Source organism: Malaclemys terrapin, chromosome 1 (genome assembly GCF_027887155.1).
Source record: "Malaclemys terrapin pileata isolate rMalTer1 chromosome 1, rMalTer1.hap1, whole genome shotgun sequence".
Taxonomy (NCBI): domain Eukaryota; kingdom Metazoa; phylum Chordata; order Testudines; family Emydidae; genus Malaclemys; species Malaclemys terrapin.
The window spans coordinates 235,924,642-235,950,782 of NC_071505.1; the positions used below are offsets into that span (position 1 = coordinate 235,924,642).

At 46.4% G+C, this 26,141-nt stretch overlaps 1 protein-coding gene across 5 annotated transcripts in view; it reads right to left on the reverse strand.

Annotated features, from left to right (window-relative positions):
* Positions 1 to 26,108, reverse strand: part of CHST10 (carbohydrate sulfotransferase 10) — a 35,072-nt gene extending 8,964 nt beyond the window's left edge. The window contains exons 1-3 of one of the 5 annotated variants that reach the window (XM_054009743.1): positions 25,756 to 26,108; positions 8,787 to 8,927; positions 3,971 to 4,068 (exon numbers count right to left, since the gene is read on the reverse strand). In XM_054009743.1, the coding sequence (XP_053865718.1) occupies positions 3,971 to 4,068; positions 8,787 to 8,886 (198 nt within the window). In that variant the 5' untranslated portion in view covers positions 8,887 to 8,927; positions 25,756 to 26,108. The remainder of the gene's footprint in view (positions 1 to 3,970; positions 4,069 to 8,786; positions 8,928 to 25,755) is intronic. The other 4 variants (XM_054009751.1, XM_054009736.1, XM_054009726.1 and 1 more) reach the window with 4 other exon arrangements.
* Positions 26,109 to 26,141: the final 33 nt, after the last annotated feature.

Below are 26,141 nucleotides of genomic sequence, written 5' to 3' on the forward strand. Positions count from 1 at the left end.
GCTAGCACTCTCCATGCCCTTCTTCCCCACTGCACCTCCAAGCTCTCCTTACCCCATCCATCTCCACTGGGCCTCTTAATATCCACAGGAAGTCAGCACCTTAGGAGGTCTACAGAAGGGAGTACTGGGGTTAGCAGGGGCTTGGCAGGGGCAGGAGGAAGAGGATCAACAACAGAAGGTGTCAACATTCACCCTTCCCCTTGAATAGATGAATTAGGATCCTTCCATTTTAATTGCCTCCCACTTTCTGGTCTCAAGCAAGTATCTGGCAGAACTGTGGCAACTAAAAAAAAAAAGAGGGAGCTCCTTATTTATAAATAGCTTGCCTGATTAACTTCAATTTTGTGGGGGGAAAAGATCTGTATTTTCTACTAACAAGCTTCCCTAGAGATTGGTTTACACTGTGAGGCCTGATTCTTTAAGGAAAAGGTCTAGAAACTTTCATTTAAAAATGGGAAGATGGGATTAAAAGAAAACAAATGAAAGAAAAAGTGTCCTTACATCTCCAGCAGTTATTTTAAGTGAGTCTAAGCCAATGAGCTATCTTGATACTGCTATCTACAATAACTTTTGAAGTTAGTGTTCAGTCAAGTAATATTTGGTCCTGTGCACTAGATCTCAACTAGATGAGTCCAGAGAACTAAATTTTATATAGAGTGGTTGGATACTGAGGAAAAACACACATTTTCACAAACTAATTTTCACTCAAAGTTGCCTCTCGTTTTTCCTCCCTTTTCATATGGTCTCTTGGTGCAAAACAGTAAAAAGTTGGAAAGCTTTGTCGACTCTGCTGAACACCTCCATTTCTAGGCTACCAGGCACCATTAACTTCAAATGCGGGAAAAAAATTTACCTTTGCCCCAGGCCTGACTACCAGCTTTTGGATTTTAGAAGAAGGATGGGACAAAATCTGATTTATAAGAAAAATTCAGCTACAACCTTAACTATGGTGTGGCTACCGACAGCCCTTAATCCCCCATGTTATTGGTTCCAGCTGCATTCTATTCATACTATCCTTATAGATTTCTTATTGTCACTGCCGACCTCAGCACAAATGTTAGAAACAGATTGTGAAAGAATATTTTCTTATTTTTCTCATCTTATTTTCTTGAATAAGTCCGTTATTCACTTTGAGCTCACTGCTAAACAGGTAAAATTCAGAAGGATTTGATTAAGGGAGCTTGGAAAGCCAAGCACTGTCATCCATGTTGGCATTCAAAGTGTCAAAAGCTTCAAGCAAAGTGTCTGTGAAACATACATAAGGAGGCTAATTAAAAGCCTTTTTGTTTTCCACCCCAATTCTCCATGGGAAAACAGGATCTTGCTTTCTGCTGCTACTCGTCTCCAATCTCTCTTGGCCATAATGAAATCTGAAAAACCTAGCAGATTGCTTGTCTGACTGTAAACATCCCCTTTGCATGTATTCTGGATTAACAGCACTGCTCAGCACTTCAAGCTGTCATAGAGTCATGAGGGAGATGGTATTGGATCCAGGCACTTCATTATTCTTTCCCAGATATGCAAGGGCAGATTTTATACACTTACAATATTGCCAGCCTTATATCAAAGTACTGTCCAAAACCCGGGGCTTTCTTGGTTTGAGCATTCTGGTAACGACTTCAATGACAACCTCTACATGCAAAAAATCAGCCATAACATGACTTGAGTCAGTGGGGAAAAGATGCTGCCCTCAGAACAACACCAGAACAGCCTCCCTCATCAGTTCTTTACTCCATGACCTGGGGTTACTGGCATGTCTCTGTAAATTAGAGAGTACCAGACTTGTTTTGCCTAATTTCCAATCACTCAAAATTGCATGCTAGAAAGTTCAACCTGTAATGAAGTCTATTGGGTTCATGTTCTGCTTAGGTGAAACCTTGAGATGTGGAGCAGAGAGTACACAATAAAAGCAGAAGGGGAGTGTGGGGGAAAAGTGGAATGGAGCAGGCAGAGCAAAAGACAAAAACAGAGAGACTGCACAGAGGACTAAAGGAACCAAAAGTGGAAGGGGGGAGAAGCGGGGAGGAGAGACAGTCTGATTACAAAAATAAATACAGTGGGCCAAATTTTGCTGTCAAGAACTGTGCAACCCAACTGACTGCAACAGAGGCTGCCCAGAATTTGGGGTGGTACATATCTGTCACAGATAGGGCAACCACTTTTGCTAGCTTTGTGAGCAGCACGGATGCTATTCTCTCCTGAATACACAGCACACATTTCTCTTTAGATAGAAAGGCAGTTTTTCAGTTGACTCACTATTAGAAAACAAGGGACTTATGCCATTTGGGGGAAGAGATTTATAGCCACAAACCAGTTTTGTGATCCCTGTGATGGGGTGTCTATCCCACACCAGGCCTGAACACGTAGAATAGGCCAATTAACCTTATAGGCTGTATCTGGAGAAAAGCCAGACACTGATAAGGCTAACGGCTGATGATGCTTGTCATAACTATAAAGGGAAGGGTAACAGCTGTCCTGTGTACAGTACTATAAAATCCCTCCTGGCCAGAGACTCCAAAATCCTTTTCCCTGTAAAGGGTTAAGAAGCTCAGGTAACCTGGCTGGCATCTGACCTAAAGGATCAATAAGGGGACAAGATACTTTCAAATCTGGGGGGGGGGGGGGGGGATTTTTGTTTGTGTTCTTTGTTTGGGAGAGTGTTCGTTCTCGGGACTGAGAGGGACCAGACATCAATCCAGGTTCTCCACATCTTTCTATACAAGTCTCTCCTATTTCAAACTTGTAAGTAAATAGCCAGGCAAGGCGTGTTAGTTTTCCTTTGTTTTCTCAACTTGTAAATGTACCTTTTACTAGAGTGTTTATCTTTGTTTGCTGTACTTTGAACCTGAGACTAGAGGGGAGTCCTCTGAGCTCTTTAAGTTTGATTACCCTGTAAGGTTAATTTCCATACTGATTTTACAGAGATGATTTTTACCTTTTTCTTTAATTAAAAGCCTTCTTTTTAAGAACCTGATTGATTTTTCCTTGTTTAAGATCCAAGGGGTTTGGATCTGTATTCACCAGGAGTTGGTGGGAGGAAGGAGGGGGAATGGTTAATTTCTCCTTGTTTTAAAATCCAAGGGGTTTGGATCTGTATTCACCAGGGAATTGGTGAAGGTTTTTCAAGGCTTCCCAGGGAAGGAAATTAGCCTTGAAATGGTGGCAGCGGAACCAGAGCCAAGCTGGTAGTTAAGCTTAGAAGTTTTCATGCAGGCCCCTACATTTGTACCCTAAAGTTCAAAGTGGGGATACAGCCTTGACAATGCTCAACTGGGGGAGGAGCTGGGATAGGCTTATAAAAAGAAGAAGCTGGTGGTAAGAGGGGGTTCTGTAGAGAAAAGCACTGCAGTCACTGTCTAGAGAGGTAGGAAAGAGCCTACGGAAACAGAAACAGGGTCAGAGCTTGAGCAGAGTATGGTTGCTGGGCACAGGGTCTCTGAGCTGGAACCTGGAGTAGTGGCTGGGCCTGGGTTGCTCTACCGGCTACTGGGAAAGTGACACAGACTTGGCAGTGGATCAGAAGACTGCCTGAAACAGCTTGTCCAGTGGGACTTTGATACCGCAGAAGGGGAGAAATAAATAGTGACTGGCCGGAGGGCTGAGACATGAAGAGGGAGCATCTTGACTACAGAGAGAGACCACAGGGCAAGTCACAAAGAGGGAGTAACTTGAGTGGAGAGAGAGAAAAAGAGAGAAACCAGGGGCAAGCAACCAAAGAAGGGTATGTCAGACCAGTTCAGAACTAATCCCCAGGTGTAGCCACAAGGAGGCGCCCCAGCAGTGAGTGAACCCCATGATAACTCCAAGAAGAACTGTATGAAATTCACCTAACTTTATTCTAAATAAAATGGCCAAGTACATATTTCTGGTCCAGCAATTCCTGATATCCTAAAACAAGAGCTTTCTTTCATTAACTCCATATTTTCACACATTTTTCAGCAAACTTAACAATTATCTCAAAAGCAGGCACCTGAAATTCTTCAGGCAAACATTTCTCCTCTGGCACTTGTATCTTTTCAACTTTTGTCATAGCCGTCAGCATTAATGGCTCTTGCTTGACACCATATACTAGATAAGAATGAGAGAGAAGAGAATTATAGAAAAATGTCAATTATTTCTGCATTACAGCCAACTACTGGTATCAATTCTTGAATCAACACACACATTTTAGAGCTTGCTTTAAAATGGGAGGTTATTGAAACAAACATGGCACAATATGGCTCACTAATATTTTAGAGGATGTCCTCTTCTGGGATTTTGGTTGCTAAGGGCCAAATTCACCCTTAGTATAATTTCAGTAGAATTACACCAGGGATTAATATTGCCCTATGTCTTTATTAGGCTTTTATTAACATTGCATAAGGAAGAGCAGAGAAACACATGAATTCATAAATCCAACGCTGTAAAAAAGATTCATCTAGTCATTTCACATATTGTTCGAGTCACTAATGTATGATATTTAAATTATATTCAGTAGACAAATGAGCATAACTATATGGGTTTGACAGCAGGAGATTTTTACTTTCAATAAGCTCAGCTAAGTGTAGCCAAAAAGAAAATTAATCCATCAGTGTTTGCACATCTTAGTATGCAGGTTTGTCCTGTTGTAAATGTCACCGTTCAGGGCAACTGTGCCTGTATTCCTCCCTGTGGTTCATAACGGCACTCACTCCAAGCTCCCAGCTCCTCAGCCGTCACCTCTCTTGGGCCGACATCCACTTCTCTCTCTCTCTCTCCTGACCATGGTTTTTCCAGACTGCACAATTCCCTGCTAACATCATGATATTCCCAGCAAGCTAGACTGCTCAAAAGGCCAATATCTGCACTTTGCTTTCTCTCCAGAGGCTAGAACCCGGATATTATCTGTAGTTATAAGTTAACAACACAACTCTTTTTAAGAAAGCACATATTATTTTTAAGGTGAAAGCATTACATAGAAAACATATTAAAAACAATAAAAAAAACCTACACACACACACACACACACACACACACACAATCTTATCAGAGGTCACCCTAATTCAACAAGGGATCTGGTAGGCGTCAATCCTTCAGAACTCAGAACTGGTTTTTCCCCATGGCAACAAGTTTGTGACAGTCTCAGATTCAGACTCAGAACCACCATGACTATTTCAGTCTTTCCTTTATACAGCTTGGGACTTTGATCTTGGCCTCATGTAAAAGGTGATCAGCTCACAATGGCCCACTCCTCAGGGTGTACCTTCAAAAAGCTTTTGCATAACCAAGGGTGGGGAATTTGCATTTACCTTCTCCTAGACCCTGTGCACTCAGAGGAATATTTGGTCCAGGGCAGAAGGAAAAAAATGCCATACTCATAAAATATGGAAAACAAATAATTGATTCAAAGAACAATTGCTAAACAAAATAAATTAAAATAAACAAGCCCCTTGTCAACTGAGTAAAATATTTTTGAGGATAATCCTCACTATGAGTATTAATTGTAAGGGGTTGGGTCATACTAGTTTCCCCCCAGTTTAGCACTCTATATTTTTTTTCTTCTATGAAGACAGTCACTTGTCTCCATTTGGCCTAGTACAAAGATAGGCACCCTCCAGCACTTGTTGCTCCATTCATATGCCTGTAGTGCAAAGTGAAATTTACAAGATCTTTTTACTTTAACTTTACTGTTTGCACAGGGAGCAAAGCAGCAATCTAAAATTGGAGTAAAGAGGAAGTAATCAGATTTTGCCATTTCCCTTCACGGCAGCAGCAAAATGAAATTTAGGGAAACCCTTCAATTTCCTGTCAATTCAACTCTGTGCATACATAGAACAAAGTAGCACAGGAGGGAGAGAGAAGGGGAAGTGAGCAGGAAGATAAATGGGAAAAAAAGGAAGACTGTTCCCTTGTGTTCCCCATCTGTTGGCTGTCTTCACCTGGTCTCTTATCTTATACTGCAGTAGCCCCTGCTCCAAAGAGCTTATAGCAGAGGTGGGCAACCTACAGCCCCAGGACCCTCCTGCCTGGCCCCTGAGCTCGTGGCCCGGGAGGCTAGCCCCTGGCCCCTCCCCTGCTGTTCTCCCCCTCCCCCGATCCTGGGGGGGCTCCTCCGGGGGCGAGAAGCAGGAGGGGTCGGATAGGGGGTGGGGCTGGGCCACACCTGGCTGTTTAGGGAGGCACAGCCTCCCCTAACCGGCCCTCCATACAATTTTGGAAACCGGATGCGCCCCTCAGGCCAAAAAGTTTTCCTGCCCCTGGCTTACAGTCTTTTTGTTCTATGTTTGTAGTGCTATTGTGTCCTGGTCCATGACTGGAGCTCCTAGACACGACCCACAGTACAAATGATAAATAAATAACAATTGCAAAGATATTGTGGGACACACACCCACACCCACACACGCAAAGCCTTTTCTCAAAAATAATATTCTATTGTAACTTTCAAACAAACAAAGATTCCCAACCCTCTGCCCTATGGCTTAAGATGTCTCCTGCAATAATAATTCATCAAGACAGTATATGGCACTTCATTACGTTACTCTCACATTTTTACAGATGTATAAAAATACTTGAAAGAGCAAGCCACCTGCAATTTAAGGACAATTATGAATCTCAGTGAGAATTTATTATTGCTGAAACTAGAACAGAAGTCTCTCAACTTGCAAGCTAAGCCATCTTACCTGTCAAGCAGGTTTATTCTTCTTCAAATTAGTTCAGGGGTAAGTAATAGAAAAATTAAGTAGTGGTAGTGAAAACAAGTTATGTAACTTAAGCAGACTGAGGTGGAGGAGGATAAATCAATGCTTGCTAAAGCTTGTAAGTCACAGCAGGAGGAGATTAAACAAATGTAAACTAACACTTCTATAAAGACAAGGGGAAGGAAGTCAGTCATTTATTTTTGAGGCTACATGCAGATAAGATAGAAAAATCAAACAGAAGGCAAAGCGAATCATGTCTCACTGGAGACCAGAGTAGAACCCAAAGAATCAATTCAGCTCTAAGGCGCCAATCCTGCAATGAGCTCCTGTAGGCAGACTTCTGAGCCAAACTGCACAGGTGAAGCAGTCTGCCCAAGCACAGGTCATTGCGGGACCCAGGCCCAAGTTGCAAAAACATTAAAAATAAGCCAGAGAGTTGCCTACTTAACCACAGGAGCAAATAAAGACCTAAAAAGCTATCCACTGAAAGCAATTTGGACAAAACATACACCTTATGAAAACTGGTTGCGTTAACTCAAACAAATAGTATTTTCTACCTTTAAATTGTCTCGCAAGAGTTGACAGCTTGTCACTTAGGAGGATCAGAATATTTTTTTATAAGTAATCAGTATTAAATATTTCCTGACCAAAACAGTTCAAGGCCAAAATTACTCTCCCTCTTTCCCCCATCATCATTTTGGTAAATCATACACAAAACTAATGTTTATGATCCCTTTCCAGAAATCTTTAGCTAACAAACACTGTTCTTACAGCTGTCTGCATTCTACACAATATCACTGGATGGCAGTTACTTAGCACAATAAATAAGGCTCTGATTCTGCAGAGGTATGTACGTATTCTATGTGAATACTCCCAATAAAATCAATAGGGCTATTCACAGTGTGTAAAGTTAACTATGTGCTTAAGGCTTTGCAGGATTGGAGCCTAAGGAATTGCATTGTCTTCTGTTCCAATAGCAATACTGGGAGGAAAGGAATCAGTGTTGACCCAAAAAATTGGCAGGGACAAAAAAGAAAAGGGGTGAATGGGTATTCCAAATAAAAGATTAAAAATAAATAATTACATCTGAATTCTCTTGACATTTCCTGATGGAAAGCTGTGACAACAGCTACAAAGAGTTCACATCTGTAAGCCTTGCTGAATAAGACTGAAGACACTATCAAGCATGCCATTTAAGTGAACTAATTGTGCCTTTATCCATTGACAAGTCATTGAAAAGAACTGAACTGATGACCTTACTCTCCAGTCATATTTCTTTAAGTGTCTTAAAAAGATACAAGAATAGAATATCTTCTTACATCACACACACACACAGATATATACACACTCAAAAACACTATCTGCATGTCATGTCAGTGCTTTCATCATACACTCCCTGCAGGTCTGCTTGTTAACAGCAACACATCAGTATACAGAGAATGCGGCATGCTGTGTGTAGTGTCATCAAGTGGCTTAAAACTCCTTATCAGTCTAATACCATCTGGGCTACTTAGGCTAAGCAAAAGCCTATAAGCTATTTGTCAATCAAACAGCAGAGGATAAAACAGAAAGTAAGGAGCAAGGCAGGAGAGGTTAGGGTACGTGCACTGCTAATCAAACTTTACACAATGTCTCTTGAATGCTATAACTGGAAGGCAAGTATTTAAAATGGTGCAGAAACTAAAAACTCTGGAGTTACTATTTAGTTACTGTGAAATTTCCTTTCTCCCTAATAAGAAACAAAACAATTCAGGGGATTGTTCTGCATTGCTTCAAACAGGCACCATTTGTTTACTGACTAAGATGTTGAAATTGAATTGGTTCAAGAGCCTGTTTATTAAAAGGCAGACTTTCAAAATGTAATCCCCTCTGTTCCTAAATGTAGGAATCTGGTAACAATGTTATTTTTTCAGATCTTTATGAACAAGAATGTAAACTGTATAAGTATTAGCATTGTCACTTGCTAGCAATGTATAAAATGCACTGCTCCAATCTCTAATCCTCTAAAATAAACAAAGAGATAACAATGTGTTGGGATCTGCTTTGGGTACAATGATTACACTGCCACTTTTGGACAGAACATTGTTCAATATTCTGTATTATATCAAATTTAATTAAAGGTGAACTTACCATCTGGGTCTTTAAAAGTCAGTGTGATGAACTTGCTAGCAACCATGAACATGAATATCACCCAGAAGCATGCAGCTAACAGCAGCCACTGATGGTGCATGTTGTCAGTTGTGAGCCATATAAAACTTTTGTATCTTCCTGCTTTAAAAAAAAAAAAAAGTAAAAATTACCACATACAAAATATATTTCTTCTGTTTTATAAAACCAGTACTCTGTATAGCAGACATTAAAATATACATATTATATTTCTGCCTGAAGTCAAATACACCTAGCGGATTAAACTTGATAACAATATAGCCTTTAATATACTTAATACTTCTACAGTTATGATATAATTTTATTACTAGTGTTATAGTAGGTGCTTGAGGCTCTAGCCTGGTCAAGGCTGCCATCATGCTAGGGTGCTGTATGGAAGGGTAGTAAAAGAATATCCCCGCCCCAAAGACATGACTATTTTGGGCCCCCATCCTGCAATCAGATCCACATGGCAAGCCCCTTTTCTCTTACAGAGCCGCATCAAAGTCAACAGGGCTCCAGGAAGGTGCAAAGTTTCTCCTGGAGAGATTGCGGGATCAAGTTCTTGGTTTAAAGGCAAAGTATAACAAGCGGTGAACCAAACAGGGATGGGAGAGAGGATGGAGTAACAGTGGTAGGCTACCTATGCATGCAGTTTGCAGATATGCTGGGGTAGGAAGGTTGCATGTGGGTTTTGTTTAGTTTTGATCAGCAGCTGACATCTTAGCAAAAAAATTCTCTGAAAGGTAGAATGCAATGCTTTTAAAAATAAAAACCAAAAATGATTTAGGATCCCAGACATTAACTGAATACACATTTTCAAAATGTGTGCATTTGTAGGGCAGGATTTTCAAATGGACTCAGCATTGGCCTAACTCTGGTTGGGTAAAACGCCCATTGACTTCCATGGGAGCAGCTAGACCCATGTTGAGTGCTTTTGCAAATCCCACCCATAAAGGTTAAGTCTATACAACTTTTTAAAATTCTAGTTCAATTTCCATTTACCTGCGAAGACCTGAGACTCCTCAGGTGTTGATGTTTCATTGCAAGAATGAAGCAGAAGCTGTATTCCTAACCCTGCTTTCAATATCTGTACTGCCTCAACTGTTACTGGATAAACACAAGACACCCAAGGGCCTGAACTCGGGTATTTGCACTTCACCTCTAAGGGAACTCTTCTCCGTGAAGATAAATATGATAATGAAACTTTGATAGCTCTTAACAAAACGAGGATCTAACATACAAATGTCAAACATGAATATTACTTCACAATGATGTGGGGAGGCTTAGCTAAATAATTAGCTCCCACCCCTTCAACCACTGGGGAAACAAAGACCTGACCAAATTCCATCAGAGGGTAATCACGTGCAACTTCCATTCACTTGAATGGGAATTTCAAATTCTTATCCTTGGGATTTTGTACCCTGTTAAGCGAGTTGCCAAAGATGTCATGGTGAGTGAGAGAGCTGAAGATAGACTAGTTATCCTGATTCCCTGGTCTTTGCTTAGATCGTAAGACCACACTATTTATATACTTTAAACAGAATTTTAAAAAAAAAACATGTCCTGGATGACAGCTATTGAACAGTTCATTTATCAATTATACATTAGAAACAAGGCATCTTTAAAGTATTGTTTCTGGGATTCCATTCGCAGGATTGATAATCAATTACCAATTGATGCCCTTCTCAACTCCTACTTTTCTCATTCCCGCAAAGCTTAAATGACAAAAGTAAATGTATTTCATATTGTTCAGCTGTGTCCCTTTCCTTCCACCTGCTGACCTGCACCATCTCTAACATCCCCAGTGTTGACTGCTTTTCTAGCCAATGTTTGCCTGACTGCTTCAAGCAAGACTCATCCAAGAAGGCTTTGCTCCTGTCAGTCATAGTGACAATCACATTCGGTGCCATTCTTTGGAACACATGCAAGTAGAAGAATATACATTTGGGAATTCTGGAACATAAGTACGTGAAATGGATGTGGGGAAAAGGAAGAACTATTGTACTTCCAATTACAAAGAAAAATCCAACAATCTTTTAACTTTTGGAACCAGTGTTCAGAGCCGCTTTTGGAGAATGCATAAGGAAATCTAATCTACCATTAGAAAGATTAATATGTCTTTAGCACAATGAATTTGATACATTAAAAAGACAGTTTCTCTATTGTTTTAAATATCCACCAGGAACAGACACATTCATAACCATAGTGGATATTGAAACATTAGTACTATTTTTTGCAGTACTGATAGAGATCAAATTAAAAACTATCCTACACAACATAAAGTTCTCTTTAAAACAATTGAGCAATGTCATTTTTGTTGGTTAGCTGAATTAGGGCCCAACTCTGCAGTATGATGATTTGTGTGTGGATACCAGGATCTGCTTGTGTGGAATTCAGGGTATGTGGACTCCAGAGCCCTGGCACAAACTGCTCAATGACAATCTTACAGAAGTTTTTTGTTCTCAATGTATCATTTTTAGTTTGGCTGTTGAAAGAGACAGTTTCCTTCATTATCATACTTCAAGAGTTTTCTTCTTAAAAACCATGCTCAGTTACATTCAAGTCAACTATCCTTTGGATTTTTATAGACTCTGTAGAAGATTCATCTCTGCTACCCTCACTGGAGGACAAATACCTTGTCTCCCATTTCTAGGTCAATTCCCATTTTCTAAGCACAAAATTTTCTAAATCAGGCTTTACTCCATTATCAAAAACTGGAGGCCAGAAAGGGCAAGTACTATGATCGGAATTCTAGAGCAAGTTCCACTGAAACAGAATTCGTCCTTTAATATTCATAACATATCTGCTAGGAAGACAAGTTTTGTTATTGTGATGAATATGTGGGTGCTCAGTAAGGTTTATTAACCTGTATTCCCAAATGTGATTTATGTATTTGATTTCTAAGATGGGGTGTTAGGCTATCAGAGAGGAGCAGATAGTTTCAATGTACTCAGGTCTGCATGGTAGTAGCAGTTGGGTAATTGAACAGCCCAGGGCAAAATACTCCAGTGGAATAAAAACACCACCATAGGCCTCAATTCTGCAATTTCCTCTGCCTGAATGGAGCCCCATTGACATTAGCAGGGTGCTGCATGGGTGCAGCAATATACCAAAGCACAGTATATTAAAGGATTGAGGCCACAGTGAGCAACTACCATGTGCCTCCTACACACCATTAAAATGAAAAGAAGCTTAGATGCTATAGAGATGGAGGCCATGCAGGTACCTAGACAGATATAAACTCTTATGACTATCAGGCAGGAAAGTATTTTATTCCTTTACTGCATTCCATTGTGTCATGCTGTCTGGAGTGGCTCAAGACTGTGAGTGTCTACGTCAGGGCAGACTGGCAAAAATAGGACAGACACCCCAAAGTGGTGGTATGTTCTATAATTAGATGTCACAATCCTAGTAACAAAGGTGAACTCCTGAATCACTATAACAGTCTTACCACAGAGTCACAAACAGTCCCCTGGGGCTCTCCAGTCTATCTTGCCACCCAGGCAAGCTGGACTTGGTGTTAAAAGGTCACTTGCACCAAACATTCACAAAATATTCAGGTTGCTTCCAGTCCCAAGAGACCAGTCACTTACCCCAGATCATTTCGTATCTTAGCCAATCCTGTAATAAACTAACTAAAGGTTTATTAACTAGGAAAAAGAAATAAGAGAGTTACTTATAGGTTAAAGAAAGCCAGCCTATAACACAAATGAGTTACAATCTAAATCCTAAAAGACAGAGTTGTAGCGATTTTCTTGTGACCTGTTTTATCTTTTACATTTAGTGATTCAGTCTGTGAGACGAGCTCCCTTGCATGTAGCATTTCCAAGGTGTGATAGGGCCATTCACCAATCCTTTGTGTCCCAATATTCATTAATGGCTCGTTTAATCTTGATAGGCCTCTGAATGGACACGGCAGTGGGGGACATGACAATTTCTGAGCCTGGGTTCACAAGCTCAGAGCAAACTTTTTCCTCTTACGTATTTCCTTATATCATGGATACAGGTCCTCTCTTCAGGGTGTGGGTTATGGGTCAGTCTGGATGATAATGCTTAGCTTTCTAAAGTCCACACAAAACTTCATGGTTTGTCTTTTTTAGGTACCACCACAATAAGAGATGTCCAGGGGCTTTTTGACTTAGTAGATAGCATGCTGGTGATGGAGGTATCTACCTCTTCCTGGATCTGTTTCTGCATTTCCTTTTTAGCATGACATGCCTTTCTAGGAACAGGGCAGGGCCCTGAAGTTTCAATAGAATGTACAATCCTGTCAGTTAACCCTGGCCAGTTGGAAAATATAGGTTTGTGGTGGTTCAAAAGGGCCAGCATTTCCTGCTTTTGGGATGCATCCAAACTCTTCCCAAACTCAATGCTTTCCAAGGGACTTTCTTCCTTGCTCTCTCTGACCAAATCTATCAAAGGAGCATTAACCATTTCTTCATCAGCACAACGAATCATATTCACTGCCATTTCCCTTTCATGGTAAGTTTTTAATCTACGTTTGCACAGATCCCCTGCCATGCCCTATCATAAGTGACCTCAATTATTCTCTCTATCACCTCCAAAGGTCCTAAACAACAGTCCTGCATTCTGTTTTTCCACACCGGAATCAGCACTAGCACCAAATCACCAATGCAAACGATCTTTCCTCAGCATGCCTATAGTACCAACCCTTCTGTGTCTCCTGACTTTTTTCAAGGTTCTGTTGCACTAAATCCCTCAGAGCCTGTACATTCTCCTTAAAACAAGCGACATACTCCCCCTACAGGCTGTCCTATTTCCTCTGTCTTGCACTCCCAAGAGCCTTGAATAAAAGCTAGGGATCCCCTCACTGCCTCCCATACAGCATATCAAAGGGGACACATCCAGTAGATTCTTGGGGAATATTTCTGTACCTGTATAGCAAATATGGGAGTAACACATCCCAGTCATTCTCGCACCTCCTGACATACATTTTTAGCATAGCTTTTAAAGTTCCATTAAATCTTCCCACTAGACCATTGATTTCTGTATGATAGGAATCTAACAGCTGCTCCCTCACTCCACATAACTGTTTAAAGACTACAGACATGAAGTTTGCACCACAGCCTGTCAAGATCTCTCCAGGAAAACCTACTCTGCTAAAAATAGTGAATAAAGCTGTAATCACTGTTTCAGCTTCTATATTAGATAGTGCTGTGGCTTCAGGGTACCTGGTGGTGGAATCCACCACAAGTATATGGCCATGTCAACACTACAAACTTATGTCAACTTAAGTTATGTTGGCATACAGCGGCTGCAGTTATTACATCACTTGTACATGTACATACTTGGTTCCTTGTGTCAGTGGTACACATCCTCACCAGGAGCACTTGTATCCATGCTGAGTGCAGTGCACCCTGGGTAGGTATCCCACTGTGCAACTCACCACCATCCAGTGCAGTCTTTTAGGAAGTTGTCGCAAGGACTGATGGGGGCCGAAATGAGTCGCACAGGGGCGACTGCGAGCAGAGGGTCCACTTCCCATAATGCAGAGTCTCCATCCCATAGTTTCATCTGCAACCATAATTTTTAACCCTTCTTTTCAAAGTCCCACAAACCCATGCATCCTCTCTCACTGTCCGCCATCTCTGACAGAAGCATGGAGCCTGCACCGCTCTCGCAATTGTGATGAGAGCTGCGAGCACAATGCACCTAATACTGCAGTATTTGCATAGCTGCAAGAGGAGCCGCAGGGAAAATGACAGTTCCTTGGAGGCTAGATTGCTGTGGACATAGAAAGAAACAATTCAAGATTGTTGGTGACATTCACAGAGCAGCTGCAGATGGTAGAGTGCCCGTTCTGTTGCCTGAGAAACAAGCACTGACTGGCGGGATGGCATCGTCATGCAGGTTTGGGATGACAAGCAGTGGCTGCAGAACTTACAGATGTACAAGGCCACACTCCTGGATTTGTGTGCTGAACTTGGCCGAGCTGTATTGATAGCAGAAAAGCAAGTGGTGATTGCACTGTGGGAACGTGCAATGCCAGACTGCAACCGGTCAGTCAGTATTCAGACTCAATTTGGAGTCGGGAAATCCACTGCAGGGTCCACGGTCATGCAAGTGTGCAGAGCCATTAATCGTCTCCTGCTATGCTATGTGACTCTTGGCAATGCATTGGACATAATGGATGACTTTTCAGCAATGGGGTTCCCAAACTGTGGAGGGGCAATAAATGGCACACACATTCTTATTTTGGCACCAGACCACCTTACCACAGAGTACATCAACAGAAAGGGTTACTTTTCTATGGTTATGCAAGCACTGGTGGATCATCAGAATGTTTTACCAATATCAATGTGGGCTGGTCACGGGAGGTGCATGACACATGCATCTTTAAGAACACAGGACTGTTCAGAAAGCTGCAAGCAGGGACTTTCTTCCCGACTGGCAGATTATCATTGGGAATGTTGAAATGCTATTAATGATCCTGGGTGACCCAGCCTACCCTTTCTCCCATGGCTCATTAAGCCATACACCAGCCACCTCAATAGCACCAATGAGAGCTTCAACTATAGACTCAGCAGGTGCCGGATGACAGTTAAATGTGCTTTTGATTGTCTGAAGGGTCACTGGCATTCGTCTACTTACAAGATTGGACCTCAGTGAGAAAAATATCCAAATGGTTTATAGCTGCTTGCTGTGTCCTGCATAATATCTGGCAAGCAAAATGGGAAAAGTTTCTGCTGGGATGGCGGTGAAGTGGTTGTCAGCTGAATTTGAACAGCCAGAGAAAAGGCTATTAGAAGAGCTCAATGCGGAGCTATCTGGCTCAGGAAGGCTTTGAAAGACCATTTTAATATTGAGCCAGAGTAGTGTGTGTTGTTGTAGTGTGCTGTACCTGGCCTTGCTCTTTTGCAGCCTGGTATGAATTGTGTGGTGATTGCTGTGTATGTAGGAATATAACAGTGTCAATGCAGCTATTAATGTTTGTGAATGATGTTATGAGTTGCCATATTGTTGACATGAGTTGATGTTCTGATGTTATGAGTGAAACTGCAGTAACAGGTAACTGACCGCTGTGAGACCTACTCAGCATCAGCCAGCCAGCATATGCTGTGAACTAATAAAGATGAATTTTCTTTTTTAAAAAAAATATAATTACATTCTGTAACATGAAGTAGGCAATAAACATTCAAAACTTAATAACATTTAAAAACTGATTGGACTGCCGTGGAGTCAAAAATAGGTCATGCCTTGCTGCACGGCTGGATCCCCCAGTCACCTGTCCCTCATATTCCTCCTGCACTTCCTTGTCCACTTTCTCCTCCTCACTGTTCATGGCAGGGGCCTCTGACTTTGGAGTCTTGGAAGTATCCACAGTGCTTGGGGGGGGGAAGGGGAGGGTGACAGGTGTGTCTGCCAAGTAAGGCTTGTAAAAGTGACAGGTCTGCAGCTTGGCACTGAATCGATTGCTGGCCTCCCTGCGACAGCTCCTTGGATTTTATGCGGCACTGCTGCTGGCACCTGTTGTAGCCCTTCTCCTGCATCCCCTGAGCAATCTGCTCATAGATATTCACATTTCTACAGCTGGTCCATAAGCTGTGCCTGCACAGCCTCTTTTCCCCACAGGCCCAGGAGAGAACTGCTAGGTGTGCTTGCCAAGCCAGGCAGCCAGGAAAAGGAATTTCAAAAATTTGTGGGGCTTTAAAGGGGAGGGGCGGCTTTCTATCTGCCTGACCAGAGGAATTCACAACGGTGACCAGAGCCATCAGTGTGGGGCATTGTGGGACAGCTGCTGGAGTCCAGTAACAGTTTACGTAAGCATAGGGTGACCAGACAGCACGTGTGAAAAATTGGGATGGGGATGGAGGGTAATAGGTGCCTATATAAAATAAAGCCACGACTATCAGGACTGTCCCTATAAAATTGGGATATCTGGCACCCTACATAAGTAGTACAGTGTCTACACTCTGACTGCATTGATCTAACTACATCATCTGTGACTCTACACTGCTCAGGGAGGTGGTGTTATTAAATCAGTGTAGTGGGGCGCTTATGTTGGCGGGAGCCAAATTTAACTGAAGACATGTCCACAGTTAGGTCCATGTAAGCCGCCTTGTGTCAACCTAACCATGTAGTGTAGACTAGGCCTATATTTTTCCATTCCTGAAAGGTTTACTGAGGGGACCCACAATATCCACCGACACTCTGGCAAACACCTATTTAATAATGGGCAGAGGTTGCAACAGCGCTTTGCAGGGTCCCTTCAACCTCTAATGCTTCTGACATAAGGCACAACTCTTGCAGTATCTGTCTCAAACAGCTGAGGCCAATAGAAATTCTTTTTAAGCCTGCCACAGATTCTCTCCACTCTTAAGCATCCTGCAAATGGACAATCATGAGCTAATTGGAACAATTCTCTCCTGTACTTCTCAAGCACCTCAGCAGGACTGTCTCTTTCTCCCTGTGGGAGCCTGTCTATACAACAAACCTCTGACAAAAAAAAATCTACCTTTGCCTTCCTCAACCGGGGAATTATTCCCAGCTGCAACCCTCTCCTGGTCCAGAGAACGGTCATCTTGTTGAGCCTTCACCAATTCCTTTTGAGCCTCACTTAAATTTAGGGCAGACTCTGGGTTTATCATGGTGCCGGGCTCAGAGTCAGAAGGGCCCCTGCCAGCCCGATCCCCCAGCCGGCTGAAGCGGCCAGGAAAACTGCCCCCGCCCCTGCTCCGCCTCTTCCCAGCCTTGCTCCACCCCAGCCCCGCCCACACTCCATCCCTTCCCCTGCGCTATGCCCCAGGGGACTGCAGCAGGGGTCGGGCATGCCCTGCACTCACGGGGCGGCGGAAAGTGGAGCGACCCGGCTCCAGCCCGCTCCGCGCCACCGATGAATGCTGGAGGGCATTTTCCCCCTGCCTCCCAAGTCCCAAGGCTGGGATCCAGGGGAGCAGAGTGGAGTGGGCTGGGGCCGGATCACTCCACTTCCCGCCACCCCATGAGTGCGGGGTCGGGCCTGCCCTGCAATCACCGGGCGACAGGAAGTGGAGCGACCCGGCCCCAGCCCGCTCCGCTGGCTCATGCTGGGGGGCAGTTTCCCCCCTGCACCCCCAAGCCTGGGAAGGTGATGGAGCGGTGGGGAAGGGGCATGGGATGGGAAGAGAAGGGGATGGGGGAAGCGGGGGCAGGTGGGAAGGAAGGGGGTGGGGTGGGGAGGAGATGGAACGGTGGGGAAGGGGCATGGGATGGGGAAGAAAAGGGGATCGGGGAAGCGGGGGCAGGGGGGAAGCTGGAGCCCAGCATGCGTCATCCCCTTGGCAGAAGCTGGGGGCCCCCTGTTAAGCAGGCCCATCAAACCCTCACCCTGACAAGCCCTGCCTCCCCTGCATCTGTACCACCCCACTGAGCCCCCCCGACACCCTCCCCACTGAGCCCCAACCACCTTCACCTGGATCCCCTGCAGAATCCCATTGCCCCTGCACCTGGAACCCCACAATGAGCTTCTGTGCATCCAGATCTCCCACTGAGCCACCTGCACCCAGATTGCCCCACAGAGAACTCTCTTACCCCCACCTGGCTCCACCCACACTATGTCCCCCTGCACTTGGATCCTGCTGCCGGGCTGAGCCTGCTCACCCACACCTGGTGCGCCTGGCACAGGGGGGCAGGGCCCCAGGGTGTTTCTGGGGCAGGCTTGGCCTTGGACTGTGTCAGGGTCGGGTGCAGCCTCACTGCCGAGTCCCTGTCCCGGCGTGGGGTGAGGAAAGGCTGCAGGGTAAACACCCATCTCCATGCAATCAGTGGCCTGTGTTCCCCACTGCCATGTTGGAGCCTTCACGTTTATTTATTGACAAATAAAATTTGCAGAATTTTAAAATAATGTGCGCAGAATTTTTAATTTTTTGGTGCAGAATTCCCTCAGGAATATGGGGTGCTGTGCAGCTGTGATGGTGGGACTCTGAGGAAGGTGGTGGGCAGCTTTATGGGTGGGGGACGCTGGGTGAGCGGTGTGGTGTGCAAGGTGCTGTGCAGTTGTGATGGGAGGCCAACGGGGAAGGTCTCTGGGAGGGGTGGGGGCTGGGCATAGAGATCTGTGGTGGTGGTCTCTGGGCGAGTGGGCGCTGGGCATAAGGGTGAGGCACTGGGGAGGGAGGTGATGTGGTGCGGGCCCACCCTCAAGGGGAAGGGGCATGCTGGCAGCACAGGGCTGGGCAGGCCAGTGTGCGTCTGGCAGCTGCAGGTTCGTAAACACTGCTCTCCTGCTGGGCTGCGCAGAGCGGCGCTGCTCCCGCCGCGCTGTGCCTCATTGCCCCCAGCCTGCCCTTCACTCTGGAGACTGACCATCCCGCCCCCCTGCACCTTGCCCCACGGGGGCCCACAAATATGTTTGGCGCCGGGCCCACAAAAAGTTAATCCGGCCCTGGTCACTCTGGCACAGCAGAAGAATTCTCACACTCTTCCTCTGAAGCCAAGACATTACCCTCAATAGACAAAGGACTGAGGATATTCTTCCCTCTCCCTCACAGCATTCCCTGCTGTCCACAGACAAAGCAGGTGACTCAGAGCCACACTCTCTCTGGCTGCACGTTAGAACATGAACCTGCTTAGACATGGCTAAAATGTTATTACCTATTAAAATATCAGCAGGCAGCAAATTTCTGACCCTTAAAATCCTCCCACTCAAGGGAGATCTTAACCAGAGCCACAGTTCTCTGACTGTTTAATTAAATATATATTTAAACTCTTACCAGGGAGTTTGGCTTCTTCTCTTACCAAACTCTCCTTCACCAAAGTGCCTTGGGACGCCGTATCTCTCCAGCCTACAATCTATGCCAGGGGTCTCAAACTCAAATGACGAGGGCCACATGACGACTAGTACATTGGCCCAAGGGCCGCATTTACTGACACCTCCCCCCGCCCGCCACCCTCGGCCCCACCCCCTCTCCACCCCTTCCATGAGGCCCCGCTCCTGCCCCGCCTCTTCCCACCCCCTCCCTGCCCCCATTCCAACCCCTTCCCCGAAATCCCCTCCCCAACTCCACCCCCTTCCTGCCCCCAGGGGGTGCAGGAGGGGTGTGGGGTGTGGCAGGGGCTCAGGGGTGCAGCAGGGGATCAGGGCAGGGGGTTGGGATGCAAGAGCAGTGTTGGGTGTGGCGGGGGTTCAGGGCAGGGGGTCGGGGTGTAGGGTGCAGCAGGGGGCTGAGGGCAGGGGGTCAGGGTGCGGCAGGGGACTCAGGGCAGGGGGTCAGGGTGCAGAAGGGGTGCGGGGTGCAACAGGGGTTTCAGGGCAGGGAGAAAGGGTGCAGGAGGGGTGCGGGGTGCAGCAGGGGGCTCAGGGCAGGGGGTCAGGGTGCAGGGTGCGGCAGGAGGCTCAGGGCAGGGGGTTCGGCTGCAGGGGAGGTTCAGGGGGCGGGCTCCGGCCCGATGCGCACCGGGGGCAGGGCAGGCTCCTTGCCTGCCAGCCCTGCCCCTGTGCCGGGAAGCAGCCAAAACCTGGGGGAGGGGAGGCGCAGGGGTGTGTGTGGCTGTTGCTTCAGGCATCATCCCCAGCAGCTCCCATTGGCCGGGAATGGGGAACCGCGGCCAATGGGAGCTGTTGGGGGCGGTGTCTGAAGCAACAGCCACACACCCCTGGGCCCCTCTTCCCCCAGGTTTTGGCCGCTTCCCAGCGCGGGGGCAGGGCAGGCAGGCAGGGAGCCTGCCCTGCCCCCGGTGCGCGTCGCGCGGGAGCCACTCTAGGTAAATGCTGGGGGAGAGCGGGGGGGGGGGCACGAGGAGTTCGCTGGCTGCAGAAAATAATCCCGCAGGCCGCATGTTTGAGACCCCTGATCTATGCCATTCACTCTAGCATTCTTAGTAAGCTCTTCACTACCTTCCCAAGACAGAGCTCTAACACTGTTCACTGTGCTATGCACTTCCTCTGCTGTTCCCTCTGGGGCCACGGTAGTAGCATTGGGGGTACAGGTCATAGGGTGACCTTAACTTTGGGGCAATTTGGCTTTATATGGCCAAGAGATCTGCAGTGACGGCAGACTACCTGCCTGCCTTTAGGGCAAGGGATTTTAAAACCTAGGATCCCTTGAGGAGTTTTTTTCTTTTTAATCAAAGTTGAGATTAGGTTTATTCCTAGACCCGTTTTTTCTCTTAACCTGGGGAACAGAGAGATTACCCTTCCCCTGAGGTTTGCACACCCCATGAGTCCTCGATTCAGTATATTCATCAACAATTTCTGCTGCCTCCAAAACAATGGAAGGTTTTTTTCCTCCCACAGATGGCTGCTTTTATCTCATCGTTCATCATTCACAACAGTTCTTGCACCATCATTTCAAACAGTTTTTCATAGTTACCTTTAGGCTCCCCTTTATCCATTTTTTCATAAAATTACACATTTTATGCACATATTCAACATGCATGATACTGTCAGACATTTTAAGATTTCTACACTTCAATCAATAGGACTCAAGGGTAATCTTAAACCTTTTCAAAACATTCTCTTTAAATTTCTTATACACCTTTAGTATCACCTTGCTCCATATCATTAAAAACTTGTCTTGCCTTCCCTGTAATCTAATCAAAAGGACTGGCAATCCCTTATCCTCTGGAATCTTGTGGATCCCAGTCTGTCAAAGGTGAACATCAGTCTCTTGAGTGGGCTTTCTCCCACTCCCCAGTGCTTTGGGTGGGGTACTCACTGGCTGAAGCTGCTGCTTTTGCTGCTCCAGTACTTTGAGCTGCAAAGTGTGAGCTTCCATCTGTTTCTGGTGTGCTCTCTCCTTAGCTTGTAGTTGTTCCATGCATCTGCGGTGAGCTTCCTCCCCAAGTTCAGCATTGGCTTTGCATCTTTCGTAGACTCTCTCTTCCACCTCCCCAGTTTCTTCCTTTCCCTTGATCTGGAGTTCCACCATCAGTACCTGGTACTCACATTCTTCCTGGGCTGCCTGGTGCTTCAGCTGAACCAGTTCCATGCAGCGGTCTCTGTGGCAACTGGAATGGGGGGTGCTCAGACCCTGCTCCTTAGTCAAAAAGTCTATGAGTGCAGCTCTCAGTTCCTCATCTGAGGCTTTCTTTTTGAGATATTCCCCTATTTTTTGCATAATTTTTCAATGTTGTTTATTTCAAGACCCTCATCTTACTGCGATTCACTCATTGTGACTAATCTTAAATACTTAAAAACTCTCAATATAAAATTTAAACTTTTAATAGCACTGGGGTTATGAGCTATAAACCCAATTAACCTGCGGCATGTGAATTCTGCCAAGACTACGCCAATTGTCACGCTGTCTGGAATGACTCATGACTGTGAGTGTCAACCTCAGGACAGACTGTCAAAAACAAGTCAGACATCTCAAACTAGTGGTGTGTTCTATACTTAGACTTCACCAACCCAGTAACAAATGTGAACTCCTGGATCACTACAACAGCCTTACCATGGAGTATAACATAGTCCCATTAGGCTCTCCAGTCTATCTTACCACCCAGGCAAGCTGGTAAATGGTCATTTACACCAAAAATCACAAAATATTCAGGTTGCTTCCAGTCCCAAAAGACCAGTCACTTACCCCAGATCAATTGGTACCCTAGATCTTACTCAAAGACAACGCCTGTAGCCAATTCTGTAACAAACTAACTAAAGGTTTATTAACTAGGAAAAAGAAATAAGAATTATTTACAGGTTAAAGCAAGCCAACATACACACAAATGAGTTGCAACCTAAATCCGAAGAGAGACAGAGTGATAGTGATCTGTCAATTCAAGATGTCTCTTTCAGGGCAAACCGAGGGATAAACCTCCTGCCTCAGTTTAGAGTTTCTGGCCCTGAGTTCAAACAGCAAAGAGATGGAAAATCTTCTTGTGACTCCCCATTTTATCTTTTATATTTAGTCTTCAGGTCTATGAGATGAGCTGCCTTATACTTAGCATTTCCAAGGTGTGATAGGGACATTCACCAATCCTTTGTGTCACAATGTTCGTTAATAGCTCGTTTAATCTTGATAGGCCTCCTGAATGGGTGGAGGGGACAATTCCCATGCCTGGGTTCACAAGTTCAGAGCAAACATTTTCCAAGTTATAAAGCAAAACTTACATATTTCCTTATACCGTGGAACACAGCATTACAAGTGAGATTAATGCATGCAGCAATTTACAAGCATTTCATAGAGACTAAACACTAAATACATTCTTATAAGACTAATACCTATTTTGAACAAAACTAACATACAGTGAGCCAGTTTGGTTCCAGCTATGAATCTGTCAGTTCTTAGTTAATCTCTATGGCCTTGGCATTTGGTTTAACAGCATCACACATAGATTCCCAGATTTATGTCTACCCACCCTTTTAGAGCTCTCTCACCTATTCTTGTAAAGGGAAGAAAACTCACAAAGCTCCGCAGATTTCCTTCATTTTGCTTGCTAGACGAGTCTCTACTATGGAGTATACCTCTCATTTCTGACAGTGCCCCTTGACTGTCAGCAAGAGAACTGAATGTACTCACACTACTTTTAACCTCCCAGCATTCTTTATAGAACTAGTACGCATAGAAAAACTCTCCCACCATGCATTTTAATCTCAATTACGCACTCATGAGAAGTTACAGATATTCAGGATCTTTTTGCTTTGGATCCCTTCTTTGGAGATGGGCTCACTCTCTCTCTCTCTCACCAAAATGTTATAAGGGAACCAACCCACAGAAAAAAGGAGACATGAATTTCAAATAAGGAACTTGAAGAAGAGCTCTGTGTGGTTAGGGTGACCAGACCGCAAATGTGAAAAATCGAGACGGGGTGGAGGGTAACAGGAGCCTATCTAAGAAAAAGATCCAAAAATCGGGAATGTCCCTGTAAAATCAGGACTTCTGGTCACCCTATGTGTGGTTCAAAAGCTTGTCTCTCTCACCAACAGAAGTTGGTCCAATAAAAGATATTCCATCACCCACCTTGTTTCTCAAATAAGGGAGTATAAGTGATCTCCTGGATTCTACCCTTTTTTAGAAATCCTCATTCTCCCTGACTGTCCTATGCATTGCACGTGTCTAAGGGTAGGTCTACACTAAGGCTACATCTACACTACAGCAAGATTGACGCTCCGGCGATCGATGCACCAGGGGTCAATTTAGTGGGTCTAGTGAAGACCCACCAAATTGACTGCAAATAGCTCTCCAGTCAATCCTGGTACTCCACCCGCAATGAGAAAAGTAAGGTAAGACGACAGGAGAGTGTCTCCCATCAACCCAGCGTGGTGTAGACACCGCAGTAAGTTGACCTAAGCTTAACTAAGCCATAACTTAGTTCCACTTACTGCAGTAGTGTAGACATAGCCTAAAAACGCTACATCGCTGCAGGCCGCTAGAGCAATTAAATGAAAATGCTCCTACACCAGGCATGGGCAAACTTTTTGGCCCAACGGCCACATCTGGGTGGAGAAATTGCATGCAGGGCCATGATGTAGGGCTGGGGACAGGGGTTGGGGTGCAGGAGGGAGTGCGGGGTGTGGGAGGGGGTGCGGTGTGCAGGAAGGGGCTCAAGGCAGGGGGTTGGGGTGCAGCAGGGGACTCAGGGCAGGGGGTTGAGGGCTCAGGGCAGGGGGCTGGGGTGCAGGAGGGGGCTCAGGGCAGGGGGTTGGGGTGCAGAGTGCAGGAGGAGTTCAGGATGTGGGCTCCAGCCCGGCAGTGGCGCACAGCGGGGCTAAGGCAGGGTCCCTGCCTGCCCTGGCCCTGCACCGCTCCCGGAAGAGGCCAGCATGTCCAGCAGTGACTCCTGGGGGTGGGGTGGGGCAGGCGGCTGCGCTGCCCTCACCTATGGGTACCACCCCCGAAGCTTCCATTGGCTGTGGATCACCGTTCCTGGCCAATGGGAGCCGTGGGGTGCGATGCCTGCAGGCAAGAGTAGGGCATGGAGCCCTCTGCTTCCTCCCCCTCCAGGGGCCACAGGGACGTGGTGCCGGCTGCTTCCGGGAGCGGGGCTGGGGCCAGGGCCAAGGCAGGCAGGGAGCCTCCTTTAGCCCAGCTGCGCCACAGGGCTGACAATCCCATGGGCCGGATTGAAAGCCCTGGCGGGCCGGATCCAGCCCGCGGGCCGTAGTTTGCCCTCCCCTGTCCTACACCCACAGGAAAGAGATCTCCAATCGGCGTAGTAAATCCACCTTCCCACAAGTCAGTAGCTATGTCAATGGGAGAAGCTCTCCCGCCAACATAACACTGTCTACACGGGGGGTGGGTTGGTATAACTACATCACTCTGGGGTGCAGATTTTTTACACCCCAAGCCAGACAGTTATACTGACATAGCTCTGTAGTGCAGACCTGACCTGAGTTAGGCTATGTCTACACTATGGACCTTACAACGGCATAGCATGGTGCTGTAAGAGAGACGCTCTCCCACCGACATAGCGCTGTCCACACTGGTGCTTTTGTCGGTGAAACTTATGTCTGTCAGGAAGGGGGAAGGGGGTTCACAACCCTGACTGACAAAAGTTTTACCGGCAAAAGTGCTAGTGTGGACATAGCACCACAGCAGCCTGCGGGCTGTAGTGTTTTTAGTGTAGACCTACCCTTGCTCCCTTGGACTTTGCTGGGTTTCAAAAGCCCCATGCATGGCTCTGGACGCTGGGCTGAAAAGTGCCAGTGGGTTATTGGTCTTTAGTACCTAGGAGTTTTGCGTTAATCCAGGCGTGGGGTTTGTTTGTTTTTTTTCAATCCCTCATCATCCAACGCCCCGGGAGGCTGGAGGGGCCAAGTCGGAAGCGCAGCCACAGCTCCGGCCCTAGCCGGGCGATGGGACCATCTCCCCCGGCTGCGGCATCCAAGCCGCCGGCCCCAACCCCGCACAGGCGCTGCAGGGACAAGTCTCCGGCGGAGAAGCCAGGAGCGGCGCAGCATCCCGCCCTGCTCGCCGATCCCGCAGCCAGGCCTCCCCCTGCCCCGGCGGGCTCGGCAGCGCCTCCGCGGGGTGGGCGCTGCGCCCGGAGCCCCGCCAGCCCCGTCCCCACCTACCGGGCCCTGCAGCACCGCTCACCGCAGCCTCGGTCTCCCCCGGCGGGGTGGCAGCTCTGGGGCCTCCCTCACTCGGCGGCGCAGGCGGCCGGGGGAAGCGGCTCTGGCGGCTCCATCGCTCCCCCCCGTCTCCTCCCGCTATCCGGCGGCGGCTCCACCTCACCGGCTGCCCGGCCCGGCTGCCTCCTCCACATACCGCCGGGCCCCGCGGAGCTCGCTTCCCGCCTCCTCGGGGAGGAGAGGCCGGTCCGGCCCCGCAGGCGGCCCCCGCCGCGCTGGAGCAGCCCCTCTCCCGGCGGGGGCGGAGGCAGCGGGGCTCAGGCCAGACCCCCACCTCCAAGGCGCAGCAGCGCCTCCCCAGACGGCCTCTCCAGCCAGCTCCCTCC